At 41.0% G+C, this 21,288-nt stretch overlaps 2 protein-coding genes across 3 annotated transcripts in view; one reads left to right on the top strand and one right to left on the bottom strand.

Moving 5' to 3' along the window:
* Positions 1 to 540: 540 nt before the first annotated feature.
* On the top strand, positions 541 to 14,603 carry LOC124285383. 2 transcript variants are annotated; one of them, XM_046721608.1, is made up of 5 exons: positions 541 to 625; positions 1,232 to 1,374; positions 1,946 to 2,309; positions 9,852 to 10,070; positions 10,411 to 14,603. In XM_046721608.1, exons 2-5 carry the CDS (start codon positions 1,273 to 1,275, stop codon positions 10,626 to 10,628), a joined length of 903 nt encoding a protein of 300 aa, XP_046577564.1. In that variant the 5' UTR covers positions 541 to 625; positions 1,232 to 1,272; the 3' UTR covers positions 10,629 to 14,603. The 2 variants fall into 2 exon arrangements, with proteins under 2 accessions (XP_046577564.1, XP_046577565.1); XM_046721609.1 differs by having other exon boundaries at positions 547 to 625; positions 1,235 to 1,374.
* A 3,610-nt stretch (positions 14,604 to 18,213) lies between these two features.
* Positions 18,214 to 21,288, bottom strand: part of LOC124285382 (glycogen phosphorylase, muscle form-like) — a 40,781-nt gene continuing 37,706 nt past the window's right edge. Inside the window, exons 17-18 of the mRNA XM_046721607.1 lie at positions 20,524 to 20,590; positions 18,214 to 20,098 (exon numbers count right to left, since the gene is read on the bottom strand). Coding sequence (XP_046577563.1) covers positions 19,919 to 20,098; positions 20,524 to 20,590 — 247 coding nt within the window. The 3' untranslated portion in view covers positions 18,214 to 19,918. The remainder of the gene's footprint in view (positions 20,099 to 20,523; positions 20,591 to 21,288) is intronic.

The raw sequence follows: 21,288 nt of genomic DNA, 5'->3' as shown, positions 1-21,288 counted from the left end.
CGTTTCATATTTTAAGGTAATTTATTTTCTAAGTTTGTATTGTCTTTTGTGGATAGATTAGATCAAAGATTCAACAACGTCTGTTGTTTTACATTCTGAAACAAAACAATACTTATATATCCCAGGAATACATTTATCAAAGAATTTATGGATAAAATTGATTAAGTATATTCATTTTAAGAAACTTTACTATGTTTAAGATGCTTATCATTTATGAAGCTGCTTTTGATGTTTAGGGTTACCAGAGGTTTTTAAAATTTTGTTTCAAATCTGAATGAGGATTCGAACACGCGTTCCAACTTTTATACTGCAGAAATACATTTTAGGAAGAGTTATTTGCCCTTAGCTAATTAGGGGACCGGTGGATGATTGTTTACCGAGCAACATATTTCAAAGTAAATCCAGGATTGTATGGAGCATAAACTCATTGAAAATATAACAAATGACTAAGTATCTTAAATATTACAGACAAGATTATTTATTTGATACTTTTAGTCGGTAAAAAGGCACGATGTAGAAACAAACAATAACCAGTCCCCTGATACATTTGGAACCAAGTTTTACTTTCGTCTGCTGTCTGACTGCCGGGTCGTCTTGAAACAGCTTCCATCGGGCTTAATTTACAGTAATTACAATCATATAGCTAACAGAAGTCAACTATATTATTTAGGGGAAATTTTGAAACATGCACTCGACTCGAATGCTTGTTCAAATGGCAAGCACTTGCTTAGGGATACTGTCAGAATGAATCATTGATTTTGGGGTTGGCTATCTGTAATGTGAACGGTGCGTAATGGACTTAGTCACGACGTCTGTTAGTTCCTGCTGCAGGGTAAATGCTGTTGCGCCATTCCGGTCAGAAATGTCTAGCTTGTTACTTGGAATATGGTAACCAATATTTCCTATTAACGTTTTAAATCATCTTGTATTACGGTCACTATCACAGGAGTGAATGCTTTCACTAATTTCAGTTTGAGTTTCGGAGGCGAGTTTTCATCACAGTAGCTGGTATATCTTGGATATGGCTATTATTTCTTTTGAAATAAGGTATATTAATAGAAGCGATTGTTTTCATTAGATGCCATGGTCACTATTATACCAGGGATAATCTACAACATATATAGCCTCCCCTGATTATACCAAATGACCAAAAAACTGTATTCGTGAATCAAGTTCACCCATTATTCAACTTTTTTTTTCTATGTTGTGATATGTCTGTTTATACTTCCAGCAGTGTTGCGTACTGCCTGTCAGGCACACTGAAGCAGTATCATGAATGTGTTGAGCTGGTTTAGAAAGGATCAAGTTCAGAGGAGTACAGAGGATCAAGGGTGCAACATGGAGACAGTCGATGAACTGTTGAGAGAATACCAGGTATTTATTATTTATCCTGTTGGTGCCAAAGGCTCTCTGTTTTCTCCACTTGTCATGTATGTGTATACTGTTCATTATGTGGTACATGTCACCTCTAGTGGCTTGAAGCATGTTAATCTGTATTTCAGATTAAGATTGGGGAGCATTTGAAATAAGGATCCATCAATATTATATATATTTTTTTAAAGTAGGTTTTTCCGAAAAGACTCAATTGCTTAAAATTGATATTTTGGAATGTTGTTAATGAATGTAATTTTCCCCGTTGAATATTTTTCTGTCATTGTAATTTTATATGTGGTGGTACTGGTGGTCCAGTCATCTAAGCTTATACAATTTACTGTGGTGAGCTGAATCCCAAGGGCATGAAAGAAACTATAATTGTGGGTTCATATCCAGGTTTGCCCAAATTATGTGTTTGGGTTTGTTAGCACCATGCTTGTTGGTTACATGGAAATGGTTTACATCTAAGACTGTCATCACTTCAGTCTTGGTTGATACATTGTGAAATAACAGGTCAAAGCAGCATTAGACCCAACTTACGCACTCACTTATTTGTTTTTCATATTTTCAGAGGAGTTGTACCCCAGAACAAATGGGAAAAATGCTTGAGAAAATCCAATCACAGAACTCAGTTCAGCATAAATTAGTGCAAAAGCTATTATTTGAAAGAAATCATATCATAAGGATTAACAAGGAACTGAGTATGAAAAACAGTGAACTTGAGAGAATATTGGAAAGGCAGCAGTGTGAGATGAACAGACTGAAGCAGGAGACTGGCTATGGGCAGACAGGCTATGGTGGTTTTGGTTATGGAGCAGACAGAGCCAGCTACAATGGAGGAGATGTAATGACACCCTGGCAGACCAGTGTTGATCCATCTCGGATGGCAAATCAGAGGATCCCAGACCATCTTAAACGAAGAAAGTTGCAGAAAGGTAAATTAGTTGGCATGTATGATGATTATACATTTCATTAATTTATAAGTCAATTGTGCTACTGCAGTACGAGCTGCATAAGTTTTTATCAGACTGCCTTCTTTTAAAATGCACTTTCTCGCTCAATGAAAGTGACTTTACAAGTGAACATGATCTTCCAGTGAAAAAAAGTTTCTTATTCTTACAATGTGTCTATTTGTTATGATTCATACAAGTGTAAGGTTAAACATCAGTATGTACAGGTATTGATAATTGGGAGATTTCTTTGCTTCGGGAAGATTCAGCTTTGATTACATGTGAAGCTTCTCATAGTGTCCCTTGCCATGATATGTCTAGATTATTATTGTTAGGAGCAGCATAAATCCATGCTTGTTCCATCACTGTCTCTGTGGTAAAAACATGCAAATTCCATTTGTTCTTAAGATAGTCTGTGCTGGGTTGATTATGTATGTACAGTGGTCAGATTCCAGTTAATTGAAACTTACCTACTCTATATTGACAAGGTGAAACAGATTGGTTTATTTTCTTGAACCATGACTTATTATACTCCAAAATATATGGGTTTATTTCAAATTTGGCATTGATAGAAATAATTTTGTATGAAAAGCTGATGCAATCATGTAAATGTCCTTACATGATTTGTCTTGAGAAATGGCTGATTGACATTGCCAGTTGTCTTATAACCCTGATCAGTGGATTAGTGTGTACTTGATATTTATCTCACCACCGGAGGATGAACAGAGGAGTATCATGAAATAAGTTACATGCCTATCGGGACACCAGATTTGAAATATCAGTGATGGGCAGGACCAAAGATGCTAGCGGGACCAAAGATGCTGGCAGCACCAAAGTCAAGATGCTGTACAGTCACCCAGCCAAACATTTGCTGCAGCTGATGTTGCTTAAGTGTCAGTGTTTTGGGTCCCATGCACTGTTCACAGGGTCATGTGATCTTACATTTAGGCCTTGTTAGTATGTTACCTTATAAGTGTCTTCTCAGCAAAAAACTGTACTCTACAGTGAGCAGAGAAAAGGTAGAAAGCACATGTGATACATGTCTTACCTTAGGCAAGTGAGTTTGTTCAAAATTGCCTCTGTTCACCCAGGACCTGTGAAGATCCGGGGTAGACTAGGTCTTCAGCAACCCATGCTTGCCACAAAAGGCAAATATGCTTGTCAAAAGAGGCGACTAATGGGATTGGGTGGTCAGGCCCGCTGACTTGGTTGACACATGTCATTGGTTCCCAATTGCACAAATCGATGTTCATGCTGTTGATCACTGGATTGTCTGGTCCAGACTCGATTATTTACAGACAGCTGCCATAAAGCTGGAATTTATAAACTAAACTCACTCACTCACTGTTCACCCAGCAGAAAATGGGTACCTGGTGGGATAAGTCATTTGACTATAATCTTCTAGCGCCTAACAGGCAGCTTGGGTTATCTGGGTTAATAGTGAGCTGTACTTTAATTGTTAGCACTATGAGCATACCTGGTGTGGAGTTTGGCGCTATATAACTGGATACATTATTATATTATTATATTTTTCCTTATCCTGACTCATGTATTTTTGCTTGTCTCCTTTCCTTCCCGAACGTTAGTGGAACACTTGTATCTCCTTATTGAAGCTCCCTTCAATAAACAGATGTAAAATCACTACTCACCATGAGTTATCTCCCTCTCAAAAATTCAATTTAATAAATATTTATTCTCTGTACTTAGGCGTGCTAGCGACAAATCCAGGCGACTTTTACAAGTCATGGATAAACCGGTTGAGTCCTTCACGAGCTGTCTATCGTTGTCAGATGACTTACTTCCATCAAGTGACCTGCCGGAGATGTCCTCGGAGGATGGGCGTGGGATGTTGTCCGCCACTTCGAAGAAGAGGGCTTCTACATCGGACAACCCCTCAACGCAGACGAAGAAGAAGAAGCCTTCCTCTACGCAGAAAAAGCCTCACACCCCTAAGACGTCTAGCAGCTCTACGGGGACGTCTGCGCAGACTACAAGGACCTTTTCGGACGAGATCGTCCCGATGGAAGAGAGAGGACTATATGATGAGCCGCTGCTGATCATCCCTGAGATACAGCATAAGAGGAAGAAGCAGGCTTCTGCAACGGTAACGTCAGCAGATCTATCTACGCAGTCCCAGGTACCATCTACACTGGCGGCAGATGAGCGATCCCTGGACCAAATCGCTACCAGCGCAGAGAGGGCAGCTCTTCAATCATCGCAGACGTTCAACCCCGGGACCTTCATGCAGCAGTTCTCTCAGCAGATAATGGAGATGATGGAGAAGCGCTTCGCGCAGGAAAGAGCATCACATCAGCCACATGGCTCCCATGCTCAAGGCATCACCCGCAGAGAGGACCCGGACCTGCACGAAGACAACACTGACGATACATCGGAGAGGCCCTCCAGCGAAGCTAGCTCCAGGAACAAGTCTGCGCGCAGGATGGCACGCTCGTCTTCAGAGGAGGAGGCAGAGGAAGAACCTTCACGAAGGCTACCCACCTCACAGAGGAAGAAACCTAGGACCAGAGAGACCTTTAGGGACTCGCACCCTCATCAAGATCTCTCACCTTCGCGAAAGTCATCAGACGTAGCCTCAAGGACATCATCAACATCTCGCAGATCGTCACGGGATTCACCGAGGCATTCACGAACCAAGAGACGCTCACCTCCACGCAGGTCTCCACGCAGGTCGCCCTATAGACGCAACTCAACGGATTCATCTCCACGCAGGTCTCCGCGCAGGTCGCCCCATAGACTCAGCTCAACGGGTTCATCTCCACGCAGATCCCCAGCGAAGGACGATCAACCATCTCATAACAGTGGACCTGATACAGAGGACAACGGCGGTATCATCTTCTCGGACTCAGAGATAAAATATTGGATGGCTAATGGACTGGACTTAGCGTCACCCTCTAAGGAAGAGAATGCAGCACTCACGTACCTAATGAAGGACGATGATGTCGACACGATCACTTTACCGCCAATTGATCCCATCTCGGAAGCACCAGAGAACTTGGACGCAGCCTTCAGGAAGGCAACGAAGTCTCAGGCTCTGAATATCCCACAGTTCAGCGCAAAGAAGTTCTCTCTACACAACATGGACCCCTTCATGAAGGCACAAGAAATCGATGAGAACTATAAGATCATCAACGACGCCTGGACCAAATCTTACAAGATTGAGGACAAAAAGCTGGCGCAGATAGACACGACAGAGGAGGACCGGATGATCTATTCTGCTCTACTCACGCAGAAGAAGGACCAGCAGTTTATGACGGACCATCTATCATCCATATCAGCAGCGTTGACGTTAGCTAGAAGACAGGGACTACTGTCATCCTGCAACTGGAGCGAACGCTTCACGAAGTTGCTGTACAGAGCCCCATGGTCTACATCATCCATCTTCGCAGGGGAGATTGACGCCGCCGCCAAGGAAGTCACGAAGGACTCCAGGGAGGTCTTAATGATCAAGTCCATCGATACACTAGCCAGTGTCATCAGGCAGACGTCCCAGCACTACTCGGGCAAGTCCAAGTTTGCAGGCATCCAGAAAGCAAGAGAGAAGAAAATGGTGACCTCCAGAGGAGGAAAGGACTCTTTTCGTCGCCCAGCCGGCAACTATAGAGGACGATCCGGACGAGGCAGGGCACCCAGAGGTGCCGGAGGCTATAGACGTTGGAGGGGTTCGGAACGACTGGAGTCTTCCACCCCCAGCCGTTCCTGTACAACCTTCACAAGTGGGTGGACGTCTACAAAGCTACTGGGAGAACTGGGGAATTCTTCAAGATCCATTTGTATCCAACATCCATATCGCATACAACTACAAGCAGCTCCGCCATTAACAGACAAACCTCAGAAGTTCGACTTTACAACCCATCGGACAGAGAGGCTACGAGAAGCAGTCACATCTCTACTAACGAAGGACGCCATAGAAGTGGTGGATGAGGACCAGATCTCACCAGGATTCTACTCCCCAGTTTTCCTAGTACCAAAGAAAAACTCCAAAGAAAAGTTCCGACTAATCTACAACATGAGGGCTTTCAACAGAGATTATCTACGCAAACCACCAAGGTTCAGCATGATTCATCTACCACAACTACTACATCTCGTCCGTCCGATGGACCACATGGCCAGCATAGATCTACAGGACGCATACCTGCATATTCCTATACATCCGGAATCAAGGAAGTACCTGAGGTTTATACTGGATGGACGACACTACCAATGGAAGGTCCAGCCATTTGGAATATCATCGGCCCCCTGGTTGTTTACAAGAGTGACGAAGCCCATAGTCACATACCTATATCATCGAGGTCCACGCAGTGCGTTCTACCTAGACGACGGGATTCAAGTTCATCAAGATCCCAATCATCTCAGACTACAGCTGGACTTCACCATCAGACTGCTCAAACAACTGGGGTGGCTAGTGAATCTCTTAAAGTCGGACCTAGAACCTACACAGGACCTGAAGTTCCTAGGAATCTGGTTCATCACAACTGAAAACCGCATAGCAGTACCAGAGGACCGATGGCTAAAGATACAACAGACGATATTGCAAGCTCTACTCTCTCTGTGGCCACTACGACAGTGGCAGAGTCTCTTGGGTCTCCTCGCGTCAGCACAAGACATGACACGCAGAGGGAGACTACAACTACGCCCACTACAGGTCTTCGTGAATGCTCATCTGGACGACCTGGACCCCTTCGGACTCCCGGACGGACTAAAACCATATCTACTATGGTGGACCCAGAGATCGAATGTTTGCGGAGGCACCTATTTAGCAGAGCCGGAGTGCAAGACACATCTCTACGCGGAAGCATCTCTCCAAGGATGGGGAGCACACCTCGACATCGAAGTGTCAGCTGGGACATGGACCATAGAGGAGAAAGATCTGCACATCAACATGCTGGAAATGAAAGCAGTGATAAGCGCCATTCTCCACTGGACCAGCATTCTGGAGAATGCTCATCTGACAGTACATACGGACAACTCAACAGTGGCGTTCTACATAAACAGACAAGGATCAACAAGGTCGGCGAACCTTCTGGACCTCTGCTTTCAACTGTTCAGCATAACAGACAACCTGAACATCCACACAAGAGCATGCCACATTCCAGGAGCCAAGAATGTGATAGCAGACGCGTCCCGTCCAACGCAGCCATCTCCAACAGAATGGATGCTACCTCCAGAGATCTTCAAGCAGATCATACAAGAAATGGGAGCGCCACTAATAGACCTATTTGCCACAAGATTCAACAATCAACTCATAACATTCGTCTCACCAATACCAGATCCACGAGCATGGGCAATGGACGCTCTAAACATCTCCTGGGAAGGACTAAACGCTTACGCATTTCCACCACCAGCTCTAATACCGAGGGTGTTGCAGAAAATCAGTCAGACGAAGATCCTATAACTGATTTTGGTCGCGCCTTACTGGCCAGCGAGAATATGGTTCCCCATTCTCATACAAGAACTAGGACCGCCTCAACTGCAACTACCAGAGTGGTCGAATCTGCTAGTACATCCTCACACAAAGCAAGCACACAGCAACCCAGAGGTGTTCCGGCTACACGTGTGGACTGTATGAAGGCGTGCTTGAACAAGAGAGGATATTCCGCCAGGGCAGCGAAAGCAGTCACACTAGCTCTACGCAAGTCTACACTCAACTTGTACGAGGACAAGTGGCGACGATTCGAGACATACGCTTTGAAGAACGGCTTCACAGCCATAAAAGCGACACACCCTCAAGTGGCGGACTACCTTTGTCACCTAAGACAAACGAAGCGGTTAAAAGGGTCAACACTCTCAACATACCTAGCGGCATTGAGCTCAGTTATCACCATGAGGACGAGTGCAAAACTGACGAAAGTACCAGAGTTACTGGCCTTGCTACGCTCTTTTTAAACTGGAGGACCAACAACAGAGATTTAAAGCTCCGGCGTGGGACCTCAACGCGTTCTAGTTCTGACATCTCACCAGTGGCGCTTTACGAACCATTAGATAAGACATCTTTTGAGTTCTTGACGCAGAAGATGCTGTTCCTGATCGCCTTAGCAACAGCAGCAAGGATGTCGGAAATACATGCTCTGGACTTTGAGAGAACATGGTTTGATGAAAATCAAAACATCGTGCATATGGGACTGAGATGGGACTTCATAGCAAAGAATCAACTGCCAGGTCAACCCGGACAGACAGTTCCACATCCCAGCACTATCATCAGTCCTTGGACCACAGGATACGCGACGACCTATCCTTATGCCCAGTGAGAGCATTGAAAGTCTACCTACAAAGATCTAAGACCAGGAGGCGAAAATTCAAGCGTCTTTTTCGTCCCGATATCGACAGCGACACAGACGGAGGTCTCCCGCACTACGATATCTATCTGGATCAGAACTGTCATACTAAGGGCCTACAAAGCAGCAGGACTTGATCCTCCAAGAGCCTCCAACCCACATGAAGTTAGAGCTCTGGCGTCAACACTCGCTCTACATGGGAATTGCTCTATCAGGACGATAATGGAGGGCTGTTTCTGGAAATCGGACATGGTGTTTGCCAACCATTACCTGAGGGACATCGCCACCGAGGACGTCGCCAGCATTCACCATTTCGGCCTACTTGTTGTTGCACAACAATTGACAGTCCCTCAAAGGCTGAGGCGGAGTCTCCAAGCCCTTTATCACATGACTTGCAAAAGCTTACACTCAGGAGAGTTCAGCTTATAGTCTATATGCACGTCTAAGACAGACTAGCATAAGTGATATGACCCACTACTTGTAAGGATACTCGTACAGGAAAGGGTCGCTTCTCCACTTGATGCTCGCATCAAGAGATGGAGTTGCAAAATCCACATAAAATGTTAAAAGAAGCAAGGACCAAAAGTTAACAATTGTGGTCCCCCCATCAGAGAAAGCTGGAAGTAAAGGGTTACAGCAGCAGCAGAGCATAGCAGTAAAATAGAAGTTCCCATAGGGGGGTATGCAAGATGTAAATCACTACATGGAATCCAGAAGTGGCTTGACCCACCACCAAATCTGACGGATTGTACAAGCAAAAATACATGAGTCAGGATAAGGAAAAATATGTAATTTTCTGAATAAAATTGATATTTTATACTTATCCTGACTCATGAAGTAAGCCCTCCCAACCTCCCCGCTAGACACTTTTGGATTTCCCTGTAAATTAAAGTGTCGGGCTATTAATTCGGAGAGAGTGAAGCGTGGGAAGACGGGTCCCGCCAAAACGGCGAGGGAGATAACTCGTAGTGAGTAGTGATTTTACATCTGTTTTATTGAAGGGAGCTTCAATAAGGAGATACAAGTGTTCCACTGACGTTCGGGAAGGAAAGGAGACAAGCAAAAATACATGAGTCAGGATAAGTATAAAATATCAATTTTATTCAGAAAATTACATTATCCAGCAGGTTTTACTCATCTGAAGCACTGTTTATGAAAAACCTCATTGTACATGTATATTTATAAGTCTTTGTGAATAACAACAATGTTATGTGTGATGCTGTTGTCCTTGCAGTGTATGTGTACCTGTACAGCCCCCAACGTGAGCAGATTCCCCCTGTCAGTGACATCACGTCACGCATCGGAGAAGAGCTTCTTCAAAGGGACATAGAACTTATTCCAGAAACGATCGACGAGACCCCGGTACCAGAACAAGCCAGACCAGCTATATTGCTTTGTGTTAATGTCTCCAGACTGGGCACGGATGTCTCCAATGCCCTGAAAGATGTCAGGGGTAAGTCTGTCATCTACAGTTGTTATTTTGGTGAATTATCTACTCCTAGAGGAATCAGATAGATATATAGTGTGAAAACAAATATCCACAGGGTGAGGACAGAATTTAGATGAAACCTTATCATCAAGGTGCAAATAAATTAGGACTTCAAACTATCCCTATGAATCGGATGATTTTTTAAAGTTCCCATTAAATGTAGTATTCTGTGCAATAATCTAAGACTTAAGAATAAAGTGTGTTCCTTTTCATATTGTTATATACATGTATATGAATCATAGTTTAAGTTAAGAGTGGCAGTTATTATTATACATGTACATCTATGGAAATGTTCTGTTTCCAGCGAGTGAGGATGTGGCTGTTGTTGTTCTCCATCACAAAGACATCCATGTTCTGCCTAAACTGTCCAGCGAGAAGAGTTTGACAGGGTCCGAGTTCCAGGAGCTTGGTGCCATTGTAGATATGGCCTTCTGGAAGGAGAAGGGGTTGCACCAGTGTGATATCAACCAGACTGCTATCATGAAACTTGCAGACTTTCTTGCAGACTATGCCATTGCATAAAGAAAAAGGTGAAGGGCAGATCATGTTAAACAGCAACAGTCGGATGCTGAAACATCAGATGCACAGAGTCTCACCACTGCCTGTTGAAGCCCTGTCTGGTAACCATGGTCACATGTTGGAGTCACAGTCACTGCGATGCTTTAATTTCTTACTACTGACTGACAAAGGGTTGTCTGGTAACCATGGTAACATCTGTTGTTGAAGATGTTCCTGTAGTGCTGCAATGCCATACTTCCTCTTTCTAGGGAGGTGATACATACGATGCCTTGCTTTTACATGTAGAGCCTTGAGTAGATTTGCAAAATAGAAGCATGACTATTTGCCTTGACGTCCTGTTTCATGGTAACCATAAAGTAATACATACCAAAATGAGGGTGCTGTTTTGTCAGCTATGTCAAGACACCAAAGACATTGGGAGTGTGTGTGTGTGTGTTAAAGTATCGGAGGTTTTGTGTTTTATTGATACATTTGCCCATGGTGTGTGCTCATTTTGATTATGTCTTTTTTGTTTATGCATAGAAACAAATGAGACCTTAGGATATAGACAACATAATCCTGAAAATATACTGAGGGACAAAAATAGGGGATCACATGAAAGCACAAGTGTTCCTTTATTTCTTTCCAGATTTCTTCACAAACTATGCGATACAACGCTTGTGAAGAAACCTGGAAACACATAAAGGAACACTTGTGTTTTCATATGATCCCTTATTTTTTTCCCTCAGTATATATGGTCCCAACCAAGCATCCTTCTCACATCAGTACCCTATTTATCTGGATTAAATATTGTCACATGTTCTTATTGAATGTTCAACCAGGTGTCAGTGCTCTGTCAAGGTGTACTATCAGTAGTATGTTTTTGAGGATGTAAATGTATTTCACATGAAAATGTCAGTAATAGATGGAGAACAAGCAACGGTATGGGATATCAAAGTACATTTGCAACAACAGAGGGCAATGCAAAGACAACCCTACTATTATTAAATATGTTCCTTATATCCCTTTTATTGTGCATTTTCATGCGTTTCAGTATAGTTCTGTTACATTTCTATATATTTCTTAGAATGCAGCCAAATCCCTGAATCCCATGAACAGTACAATTGAGATAAGTGAAGAGTTACTGCTCATGGAGGCCAAACATGCTGGGCCTGGTGTGTGTAGATCTTCAAGCAGCTGAAGCAGTACTGCTGGATAAAGTCATTTCTGGGAAATAACACAGGATCATGTGACATATTGTATCTGCTAATGGATAAGGGCCTTTGTCAGCACACTAGCTTGGACTTGAACCTTAAACTGTGGCTCTAACAGGCACTAGAGCCTTTGTCAGTGCGCAAGCTGGGACTTGAACCTATAACTGTGCTCTCACAGGGACTAGAGCCTTTGTCAGTGCGCAAGCTGGCACTTGAGCCTGTAACTGTGCTCTCACAGGGACTAGAGCCTTTGTCAGTGCGCTAGCTGGGACTTGAACCTATAACTGTGCTCTCACAGGGACTAGAGCCTTTGTCAGTGCTCTAGCTGGGACTTGAACCTCTAACTGTGCTCTCACAGGGACTAGAGCCTTTGTCAGTGCGCTAGCTTGGACTTGAACCTATAACTGTGCTCTCACTGGGACTAGAGCCTTTGTCAGTGCGCTAGCTGGGACTTGAACCTATAACTGTGCTCTCACTGGGACTAGAGCCTTTGTCAGTGCTCTAGCTGGGACTTGAACCTGTAACTGTGCTCTCACTGGAACTAGAACCTTTGTCAGAGCGCAAGCTGGGACTTGAACCTATAACTGTGCTCTAGCTGGGACTTGAACCTATAACTGTGCTCTCACAGGGACTAGAGCCTTTGTTAGTGCGCTAGCTGGGACTTGTACCTATAACTGTGCTCTCACAGGGACTAGCCTTTGTTAGTGCTCTGGCTGGGACTTGAGCCTGTAACTGTGTGCTAGCTGGGACTTGAACCTATAACTGTGCTCTCACTGGGGCTAGAGCCTTTGTCAGTACGCTAGCTGGGACTTGGAACCTATAACTGTGCTCTCACTGGGGCTAGAGCCTTTGTCATTGCGCTAGCTGGGACTTGAACCTATAACTGTGCTCTCACTGGGACTAGAGCCTTTGTCAGTGCTCTAGCTGGGACTTGGAACCTATAACTGTGCTCTCACAGGGACTAGAGCCTTTGTTAGTGCGCTAGCTGGGACTTGAGCCTGTAACTGTGCTGTCACTGGGACTTTAACCTATAACTGCTCTCACAGGGACTAGAGCCTTTGTTAGTGCTCTGGCTGGGACTTGAGCCTGTAACTGCAGTCACTGGGACTAGTACCTTTGTGCTCAAGCTGCAACTAGAGCCTGTAACTGTGCTTTCATAGGGACTAGAGCCTTTGTCTGTGCTCAAGTTGTGACTAGAGCCTTTGCCTGCACACAAATTATTATAAGTGCTTTTACTATAGGGAGAGTCTTTAGCTGTGCTTAAGCTGGGACAAGAGCCTTTAGCCATGCTCAAGTCAGGGCTGAAGTTATTAGCAGTGCTCTAACTGGGAGTAGAGTCTTTAGCAGTGCTTATGCTGGGACATGAGCGTTTAGCCATGCATTGTTTTACAGGACAATATCTTTGTAAATAAATGTTTATTTTCAAATTCTGTCCATAAATATATTGATAATGTTCATAATGTTTTTTATGTTGTATATGTCATCAACAGCATAACAACTCTATTTTGTTTGTTCCCATCAGGAATGATTCATAATGTGATGTAATATATTGGATGGTTGCTAACATTGTTATTGTTAAGATGGAGGTGTCACATTCATGGTGCTATGATAGGAATAAACCTTGAAAATACCACCTTGTAATATTTCTGTAGATAGTGACATTGTTGATGTCAAATGTGGACACATATTATTATTGATATCATCAAGATTCAGTTTTATGTCCATTGTCACCTTTTTTGTGATCTAAAGAACTTTGATGATACTGTAAAAACTTTTTTACTTAGTTCTTTGATATTCTTTTAGTTAATCTATCATGGCATGAGAGACTAATTGTAATGATATGACAGAAATTAGTGTTCTTCCTTTGTTTGGTGTTTTAGTAATTTATATTATGTTGATAATGTTTCATTTGATTACAGTCATGACAATGTCATCCAGTTATGACTGTAAAAACTCAAAACTGATCAGTTCCCAAATTAAAAATATTAATTTATAGTCAGTAGGTTTATGAGTTAATTGACAGATGTTTGAGTGATGTCATTCCGGTTTGAATGCATCAACAATTATCTGAGCAATATATTTTTCTCAGTTAAAGAAGATGCAGTCTATGGCGTATAGTTGCTGAAAAACCCTATCCATAATATTGTTACATGTGCTGTACTTCATAACATGGGCCAGGGGGAACATTTCTGTATATCTGATGTACCAGTACACATATATAATCTATTGTTGTTATATAACTTAAGGATATGTAGAAGTAAATGAAACTGGCATGTTATGTCATGTTTGTCCGCTTACATGATCACACAATCACATCTTGTTTAGGTTGGAACTGTATCCTCACTTAGTAGATAATCTTCTGATCAATTGGGCAACATGGTAGCCGAGTGGTACAACATTCACTAGTCATGCCAATGGTCCGAGTTCAATTCCCCACATGGGTACAATGTGTTAAGCCCATTTCTGGTTTTCCCATTGTGATATTGCGTGACATTGTGTAAAAATAGCATAAAACCATATCATTCACTCTAAAGAATCATTCAGTTTCATTACCCTCATTCCATGCGGGGTGCTGGGGTTGTCCATAGTGAGAGGTTAAAGTATTGGTTCAACAGGCTGTGCTTGGATATCCCACAAGGGTAGTCTTACTTTAACATGTGAAGTCCATCTGTGATAACCCATCATGATATAGGTGAAATATTGCTTGTAAAGGCATGATATCAAACTGTCATGAAAAGCAGCTATATCTAAGTATTTTGACTTTTAAAGTGAAAGATTACTAAAATAGAATAAATTCCGAATTAGGCTTCTGACTGATGTCATCCATTCTTGCGTTGATATCATACAGCCACCCTATGTCTAAGACATGCCATATTTCAACACAGACTTATGACTTAGACAATAACTAACGAGTGTTGGGGAATGACAGATTATCTTTCCCAAGTTATGTTAATTACAGAAGTCTCAAGCCTTGACAAGAGAATTACATGATTAATATAACAAGGGAAAGATAATCTGTCATTTCCCATCACGAGTTGGTTATTGTTTTTATTACTCATATCAGTTTACGATCTAAAAAATGCTAAAGTGAAAACCGTATTCACCATAAGTATTCCCGCGATGTGGGGACTCCCCATATCCCTACGACTTGATTGGTGGTTTTATTTTCTGAAACAGCCAATCAACATTCACCCAAAGGTGTAACCTCCCTTAGGACTTACAGGAAAAATACTACCCTGTGTCCTCCTTCTCATATGGGCAGTAACGTTGTAGCACTATGTTAGCTTCGTGGAACCAGCTCCTGCAGATTCTTCACCCAAACATGCAAGTTTCATTTTCTTCTACATCTCTTGAAGTCTTGATACAGTGGAAGTTTTGTGTTGCATTGAGTTGAATGCCAGATGGCATGTCTATGTACAATTGTCAGCTGGTTCACCTAGCCGCCAGCTACTGTGATATCAAGGATAATGTGTTGGTAGCTGGACAAGACAATAACTATTCTTTGGCTTCGGGGAGCGAGTGGTGTTTTTGTATGAAATTGTGATTTCTTTCAGGTGCTGGGATACCGTGGTAACAAACTGAAATAATTAAGAGAACATTTGGCAAACGAGAATCTATGCTGTTCAAAAGAAGTTAAGGAGCATCTGATTCTCTCATATTACAATAGTTAACTGGTCAGGGCATGAAAGTTCTAGAGGAGTTGGGTGCCTTTAACTTCTTTTGATTAGAATATATGTTGTATTGAAAGGTAGTGGACAAAGGATACTGAGATTTTATTGGAGTGATTAGGTACAATAACTCACATCTCAGAGTGATTCAAATGTATTAATTTTCTGAGAAATTGTCAGTATTTAGTGAGTAAGAAAGATATTGAAACACCCATACAGATATGAAGAAACACTACAGGAATTGATTATAAAGTTTATATATACATCAATGAACCTATTATTTCAGCTACTGACACATTCTTGAGAGTGATGCAAATTATTTATGGCCTTGACTTATGTCACAGAATAGGTCTCATGTATTTTGACTATTTGTGTACAGACTGTTGTTAATTATGAATTTGTTTTGTGATCAAGTCTGCACTGCTTCTGTTTGTTTGGTGATATGACTGACTTAGTCAGATGTGAGATCATGATCAGGAAGAAACAGGCTAAAATACCAAGGAGTAATTCACCGAATGGTTCGTCATCCTCAGTTATTTAGTGCATATTATCATCCTTTCTATTATGATAAATACCCTGGAATTATTAGCCACCATGCTTCTTTTTAGATGTATAAAAGTGTTGTAGGGGCGGTGGTAGCCTTGTGGATAAAGTGTAAGACACTGTTTCGATTCCCCACATGGGTACAATGTGTGAAGGCCATTTTTGGTGTGCCCTGCCGTGATATTGCTGGAATATTGTTAATAATGTTGTAAAACCAAAGTCACTCACTCCTTTTTAATCTGATTTGACAATTTTAGTCTTCCAATCTAATTGCCTTCGTGAACAAGAGAGTTTGGAAAGACTTCCGCCCGTCGTATCCCCCTTAAATTTCATTCTAGTCAAATCACATTACCTGAATATATATCCCTCATCTGATACGATGAGTTTTAACGTTTCTCTAATTGTAACTGAACATACTGAAAGACATATCCAACTTCTAAAAGAGCCACTCAAAGAAATATTTCCTTATCTTTAAAATTGGGGGTGGGTTTACGGGCGGAAGTCTTACCGAGAATTTGAATGCAAAGTTAGTATCAAATGGGGCAGAGATGACGTTACTTTAGAAATGGACTTTGATTGTGATTGTGTCGTCCAAGGTATTTTCATAATAGAAAGGTGACAATGAATACACTGTACGGATATTGTTATCGGGTTTAATCTTGACCAAACCCTAAGATATGAAAACAAGTTTAATGATGTAAAAGAAGCATGAGTTTATTCATTCATGGGAAGTAGTGTTTTTTATTATCTTGTTATCAGTCACAAGTTCCATCTGACAATATCTTGAACATATTTTAAGACCTAAACTGATGAACATGTGTTATGACACTGATACTGAATTTTGTAATAAAGTCCATAAACATCTCATCAGATGCGTTTGTTTTGGGCTGAGCTATAACATATTTTTTTTCCAGTGAACACGTATCATTTATGTTTGGTGTAAGGCCATAATGATACTTGATTACCATTTCTAAGCATACTGTATTTGTATAATACAATTACAGTTAGATGTACATCCCCACATCTCCGGTCATGTACAATGTACAATTTCTGATGTCCTGTCTTGTTTGAACAGTGTGTTTATGTCCATCTAGATACACATAGGCCCTCAAATAAAACCCATAATGACTAGTTGTTTTCTTTTTAAACATGATCTACTTTTGGTTCCTTTTAGATTCCTGAATCTTGACGCAGATAATTTTCAAGTGGACTTCAATCAACACTATCGGTTTTAGCTCATTCTGATGACATCGTAATATTGTTAAGGCAGTCATATCTAAGCATTTAAACAAGTAAATGGATAGGAAATGCGAATTATATAGAAATTATGCATCAACTATGACATGATACAAGACACTTGATATGGATGTGCAACTTCTTTATTATTTACACACGTTTCTGGGGTAATTCTTGCCCCTCCATCATTCACCTGATGAAGGGGCAAGTATTTGCCCAGAAACGTTGTGTGTAAATAATAAAGAAGTTGCATGTCCATATCAAGTGTGTTGTATCCCTACCGACTTCTAAATGCCTATCAAACATCTGAACTATGACATAGTTTAAGTCAGAGTAATCATATGAATCTGTTGATCCAAGCAACATCAACTCTGGTTAGGGATATACTTCCACAATCAGATTTGCAACATGCCCGTTTTAATCATTTCTAAGTTCACAGTGATGTTTTTGTTGAAATTGGGCCTCTTCATCCTGCTCTGAAACTGTTTTACATAAATGTCTTGAAACATGACACTTTATATTACCTATGTAGTCATCAATTACAAACAAAATTAATATCAAAATACATGTGGGAGCAAACTTTGTCCAGTCATTTAGGGTGATGCAGTTTGCTGTCTGGAGTTGCCTCCCTTGGACATGCCAGCCGCCTACAATCAGTGGTTAAATCCCAGTCCTCCTCCTTTGCTTGAGAGTTTCACCAAAAATGTAAACGTCTAAACCCTGACTTTAGACTTTCCTTCCATATTAAGATAACATGACATTGTCCTGATAGAACTGTAAAGAACAGGAATACTGTTCTGGGTGCCGTTGTACAAAACGATCTTAGCGCTAAGGTGACCGTAACTCCCATACCTTAACATAGACTTAAAGTAGCCTTAGCTCTAAGGTTGTTTTGTACAACGGGACCCTGAGCAACACTGAAGCCAATACACACAACAAAACCCAAAATTGAGATATGAATATTTTTTATTAAAGACATTTTGTTCTTTGACAACATTAACCTCTACGTCAACATCCCTGCAAGCATCAGAACTGGACAGACACATTGCCCTAGCTACAGATGCATCATATTGCAATGCCCATACAAATGCATGCAATATCGGCTCTAACACACAGGTAAGTAGCACTGGTGCTTGGGGGTCAGCAGACATGGTAAATCCATTATGGAACACAATAGAGAATGGTTTCATAATAAAACAAGAAAACAAAGCGTAACATCACTGGGAAAAATAACAAACATGTTCATCAGAAAAGGGGTGAAACACTTCCATATTACACAAAGTGGTGGAATTGGAATTTGTGTGTATAACATCTTCACATAACATTGGGTGTGGAAGTGTTGACAAGTTTAATTCACAAATTTGATCTCTGGTAGTAATGGCGTACTGAACCCGACTGCCAAAATGAGAACAGATCTGAACAGTTATCGAAACAGCCCATCCATGAGTCATTCATATACAGGTTTTGTGCAACAGGATAGCAAGATCATGAAATAAAACCACCACTTACACTTAAGATGTATGGGAAATTCCCAAAGTAATCACAGTTGACCTTGACCTCGTACTGATGTACCAAGTAATACCCATAATAATCCTACAATCTTCTAAGAAGATGCAGAAATATTTCATAGCACTCTAATAGATCACTCGGCATAATCTACTACCAGTTTTTCCATTAGTCAACACTGTCAAGATGTCTTGAGATGATTTCAACAACAATATGGTTCTGTAACTTGGTAACAGGAAATACTTGATATGAGTAACAAGTTGGAAGATAAGATGAAAAAGTAAGATTCTAGCACTATCTCAAGCAGGTATGTCATTCATCAGAAACTAGGTCCTATAAGACATTAGCCCACAGTTAACATCCCACATCACTCTGGAGTACTCTCCAGAACAATACAACCCACAGCTCCAAACTTAATCTCAAATGAAACATTAACAAAATCCCTCTTGATGCTGGAGCAAGAAGATGAGGACTAAGTGGATGTGAACCACTACCGGGGTGCTTTGTCACAGCACATATTGAGCAAATGTGAACGGCAAGTCAGTATTTTCAAGACAGATTCACTAAATTTTTCAACAGCCTAAATTTTCATCCTTCTAACAGACAATTAGCTTTTTGACACTGTGTGACCCTACATAGCTTTTCTCTATGCAATGTTTGACAATAAGATCTCAAATACAAGCAAAGCCATAATGTTGGTTTAATAAGAAATGCTAAATGAATAAATACTAGAAATTAGACTACTATTGATAGAATATGTATGCATCAAGTTCATCTTATGGATTAAAATGACAAAAAATGTCATCTTTACTTCTCTGAGTCTACAACAAATATCTAAATGTTACTTCTAATGTGTTTAACAAGATATACATATCAGTATAAACAAATAACACTGTAATATTGCAAATAAATCCAAATTCATTGTCAAATTCAACGGCATGATTGTTGTGTAAAGATAAGTCTTAGTAGCAATGTAATGAGGCAAGCATTAATCATGGTTCTAACTGTAAGCTGTTTTCAAGAACATCAGATCTTTGGGATTTCACGGAACAGACAGAAAGCTCGTCTCCAACTGAGATGACACTGTCACTGTCTCGAAGATACTTCGACCTTCTGGGCCTGGGTGTTGCTAACTCAAAACCTGTTCTTAAACTGCTGGGATACCGCTGTCTGCCCCGTCTTTGGTTTGGTGGGGAGCTGGCAGCTTCACATCAGTTGGTTCCACTCCCCAGATTTCACGAGCATATTCAGAAATCGTACGGTCACTGGAGAATTTTCCAGAGGCTGCTATGTTCAGTAATGCTTTCCTTGCCCATGCCAGTGGATTCTGAAGATTGAAAAACAAGTTTCAGTTAAAAACTGTGTATTTAAGAACTGACTTACATATTTTGCACACTTGAAGAAGTATAAACATTAAAAGTGGAGGGTACACTATGTATGTGGATATCTGCCACTTGGCCACCTCAGTTTTTACATTGCAACTCCTTACATGCAAATACTTTGGAAATCAATCCTTCCAATACATGCCAACAATAATAGCTTCTCAAACTTCTTATTTATTCATCAACACACAAATGTAGAAAATAATCAGAGCTATTGCTATCCTCTTCCACAGCTCCCTACAGAATGTCCTCCAGGCAAGTCTCATGACAGCCTTACAATAAGCATACGTATCATTAAGATACTGTGAAACAATTAATACACTTAGTAATTAGGAATGATAAGACAAACTGAAAGCTTGAAAATTGTTACCTTGAAGAGTTCGTTGACTTCATCTTGACTTCTTATATATGCTTCGTAGTCAGCCAACAGACGGAACCTGAAAACAAACAGTAGTTGAAAATCTAACTGAAGTGACAAGACATGAAGGCTGTTAGAAAATACGCGTTCAGAATCAGAATCTGAACTCATATACATTCTAAGAAAACGATTCAATACCTAAATAATAGAGACAAGCATTGTCACTGAGGTGACATAATCCCCCGCCGCAAATTATCAAATCAAACTTATAAAGTAATGAAAGTTTAAGATAAAGTTAAATGTCAACAAAAACATGACCAGTCAACCTCTCTTGATATCTTGCTCTTTAGTTGTTCAAACACACACATATTTTCAAGATTGACATTGACCTTGACATGAATGTCATAGTGTATGAAATATGCAAAACTAGTACTAAAGAAATTGCTTATTGAAAAACATTCAAGGGAAGTCTTGAAAGTCTATGAAGAAAATCCAGTGAACCGTTCTTAAAATATCTTGCTGACAATTCAGGTTAACATCCTAAAACCTTAAAAGAGTCCTCGTGACCCTAAAAGTTATGTGAAGGTCACCAAAATTGACTGGGCCCTGGGCCTTCTCTAGATGAAGCTTGGTGTCAAATATGAAGAAAATTCACTGAATATGGTTTTGCGATATCTTGCTGACTAACTTAACATGCAATTTAACATGCTGAAATCTTCAAAGTGACTCTGTGACCTTGAAAATTAAGTGATGGTCAACAAAATTGACTGGGCCCTG

The sequence above is a fragment of the Haliotis rubra genome, unplaced genomic scaffold (genome assembly GCF_003918875.1).
Source record: "Haliotis rubra isolate DU_JTF1 unplaced genomic scaffold, ASM391887v1 Scf36, whole genome shotgun sequence".
In the NCBI taxonomy this organism is placed as follows: Eukaryota; Metazoa; Mollusca; class Gastropoda; order Lepetellida; family Haliotidae; genus Haliotis; species Haliotis rubra.
This window is presented reverse-complemented; position numbering and strand designations above follow the sequence as displayed.

Bases quoted from the DNA above. Each gene is read 5' to 3' on its own strand.
- LOC124285383 (XM_046721608.1), top strand. From the start codon at position 1,273: ATGAATGTGTTGAGCTGGTTTAGAAAGGATCAAGTTCAGAGGAGTACA. The intron at 2,310-9,851 runs GTAAATTAGTTG...TTGTCCTTGCAG, and splicing joins ACGAAGAAAGTTGCAGAAAG to TGTATGTGTACCTGTACAGC. The intron at 10,071-10,410 runs GTAAGTCTGTCA...TTCTGTTTCCAG, and splicing joins TGCCCTGAAAGATGTCAGGG to CGAGTGAGGATGTGGCTGTT.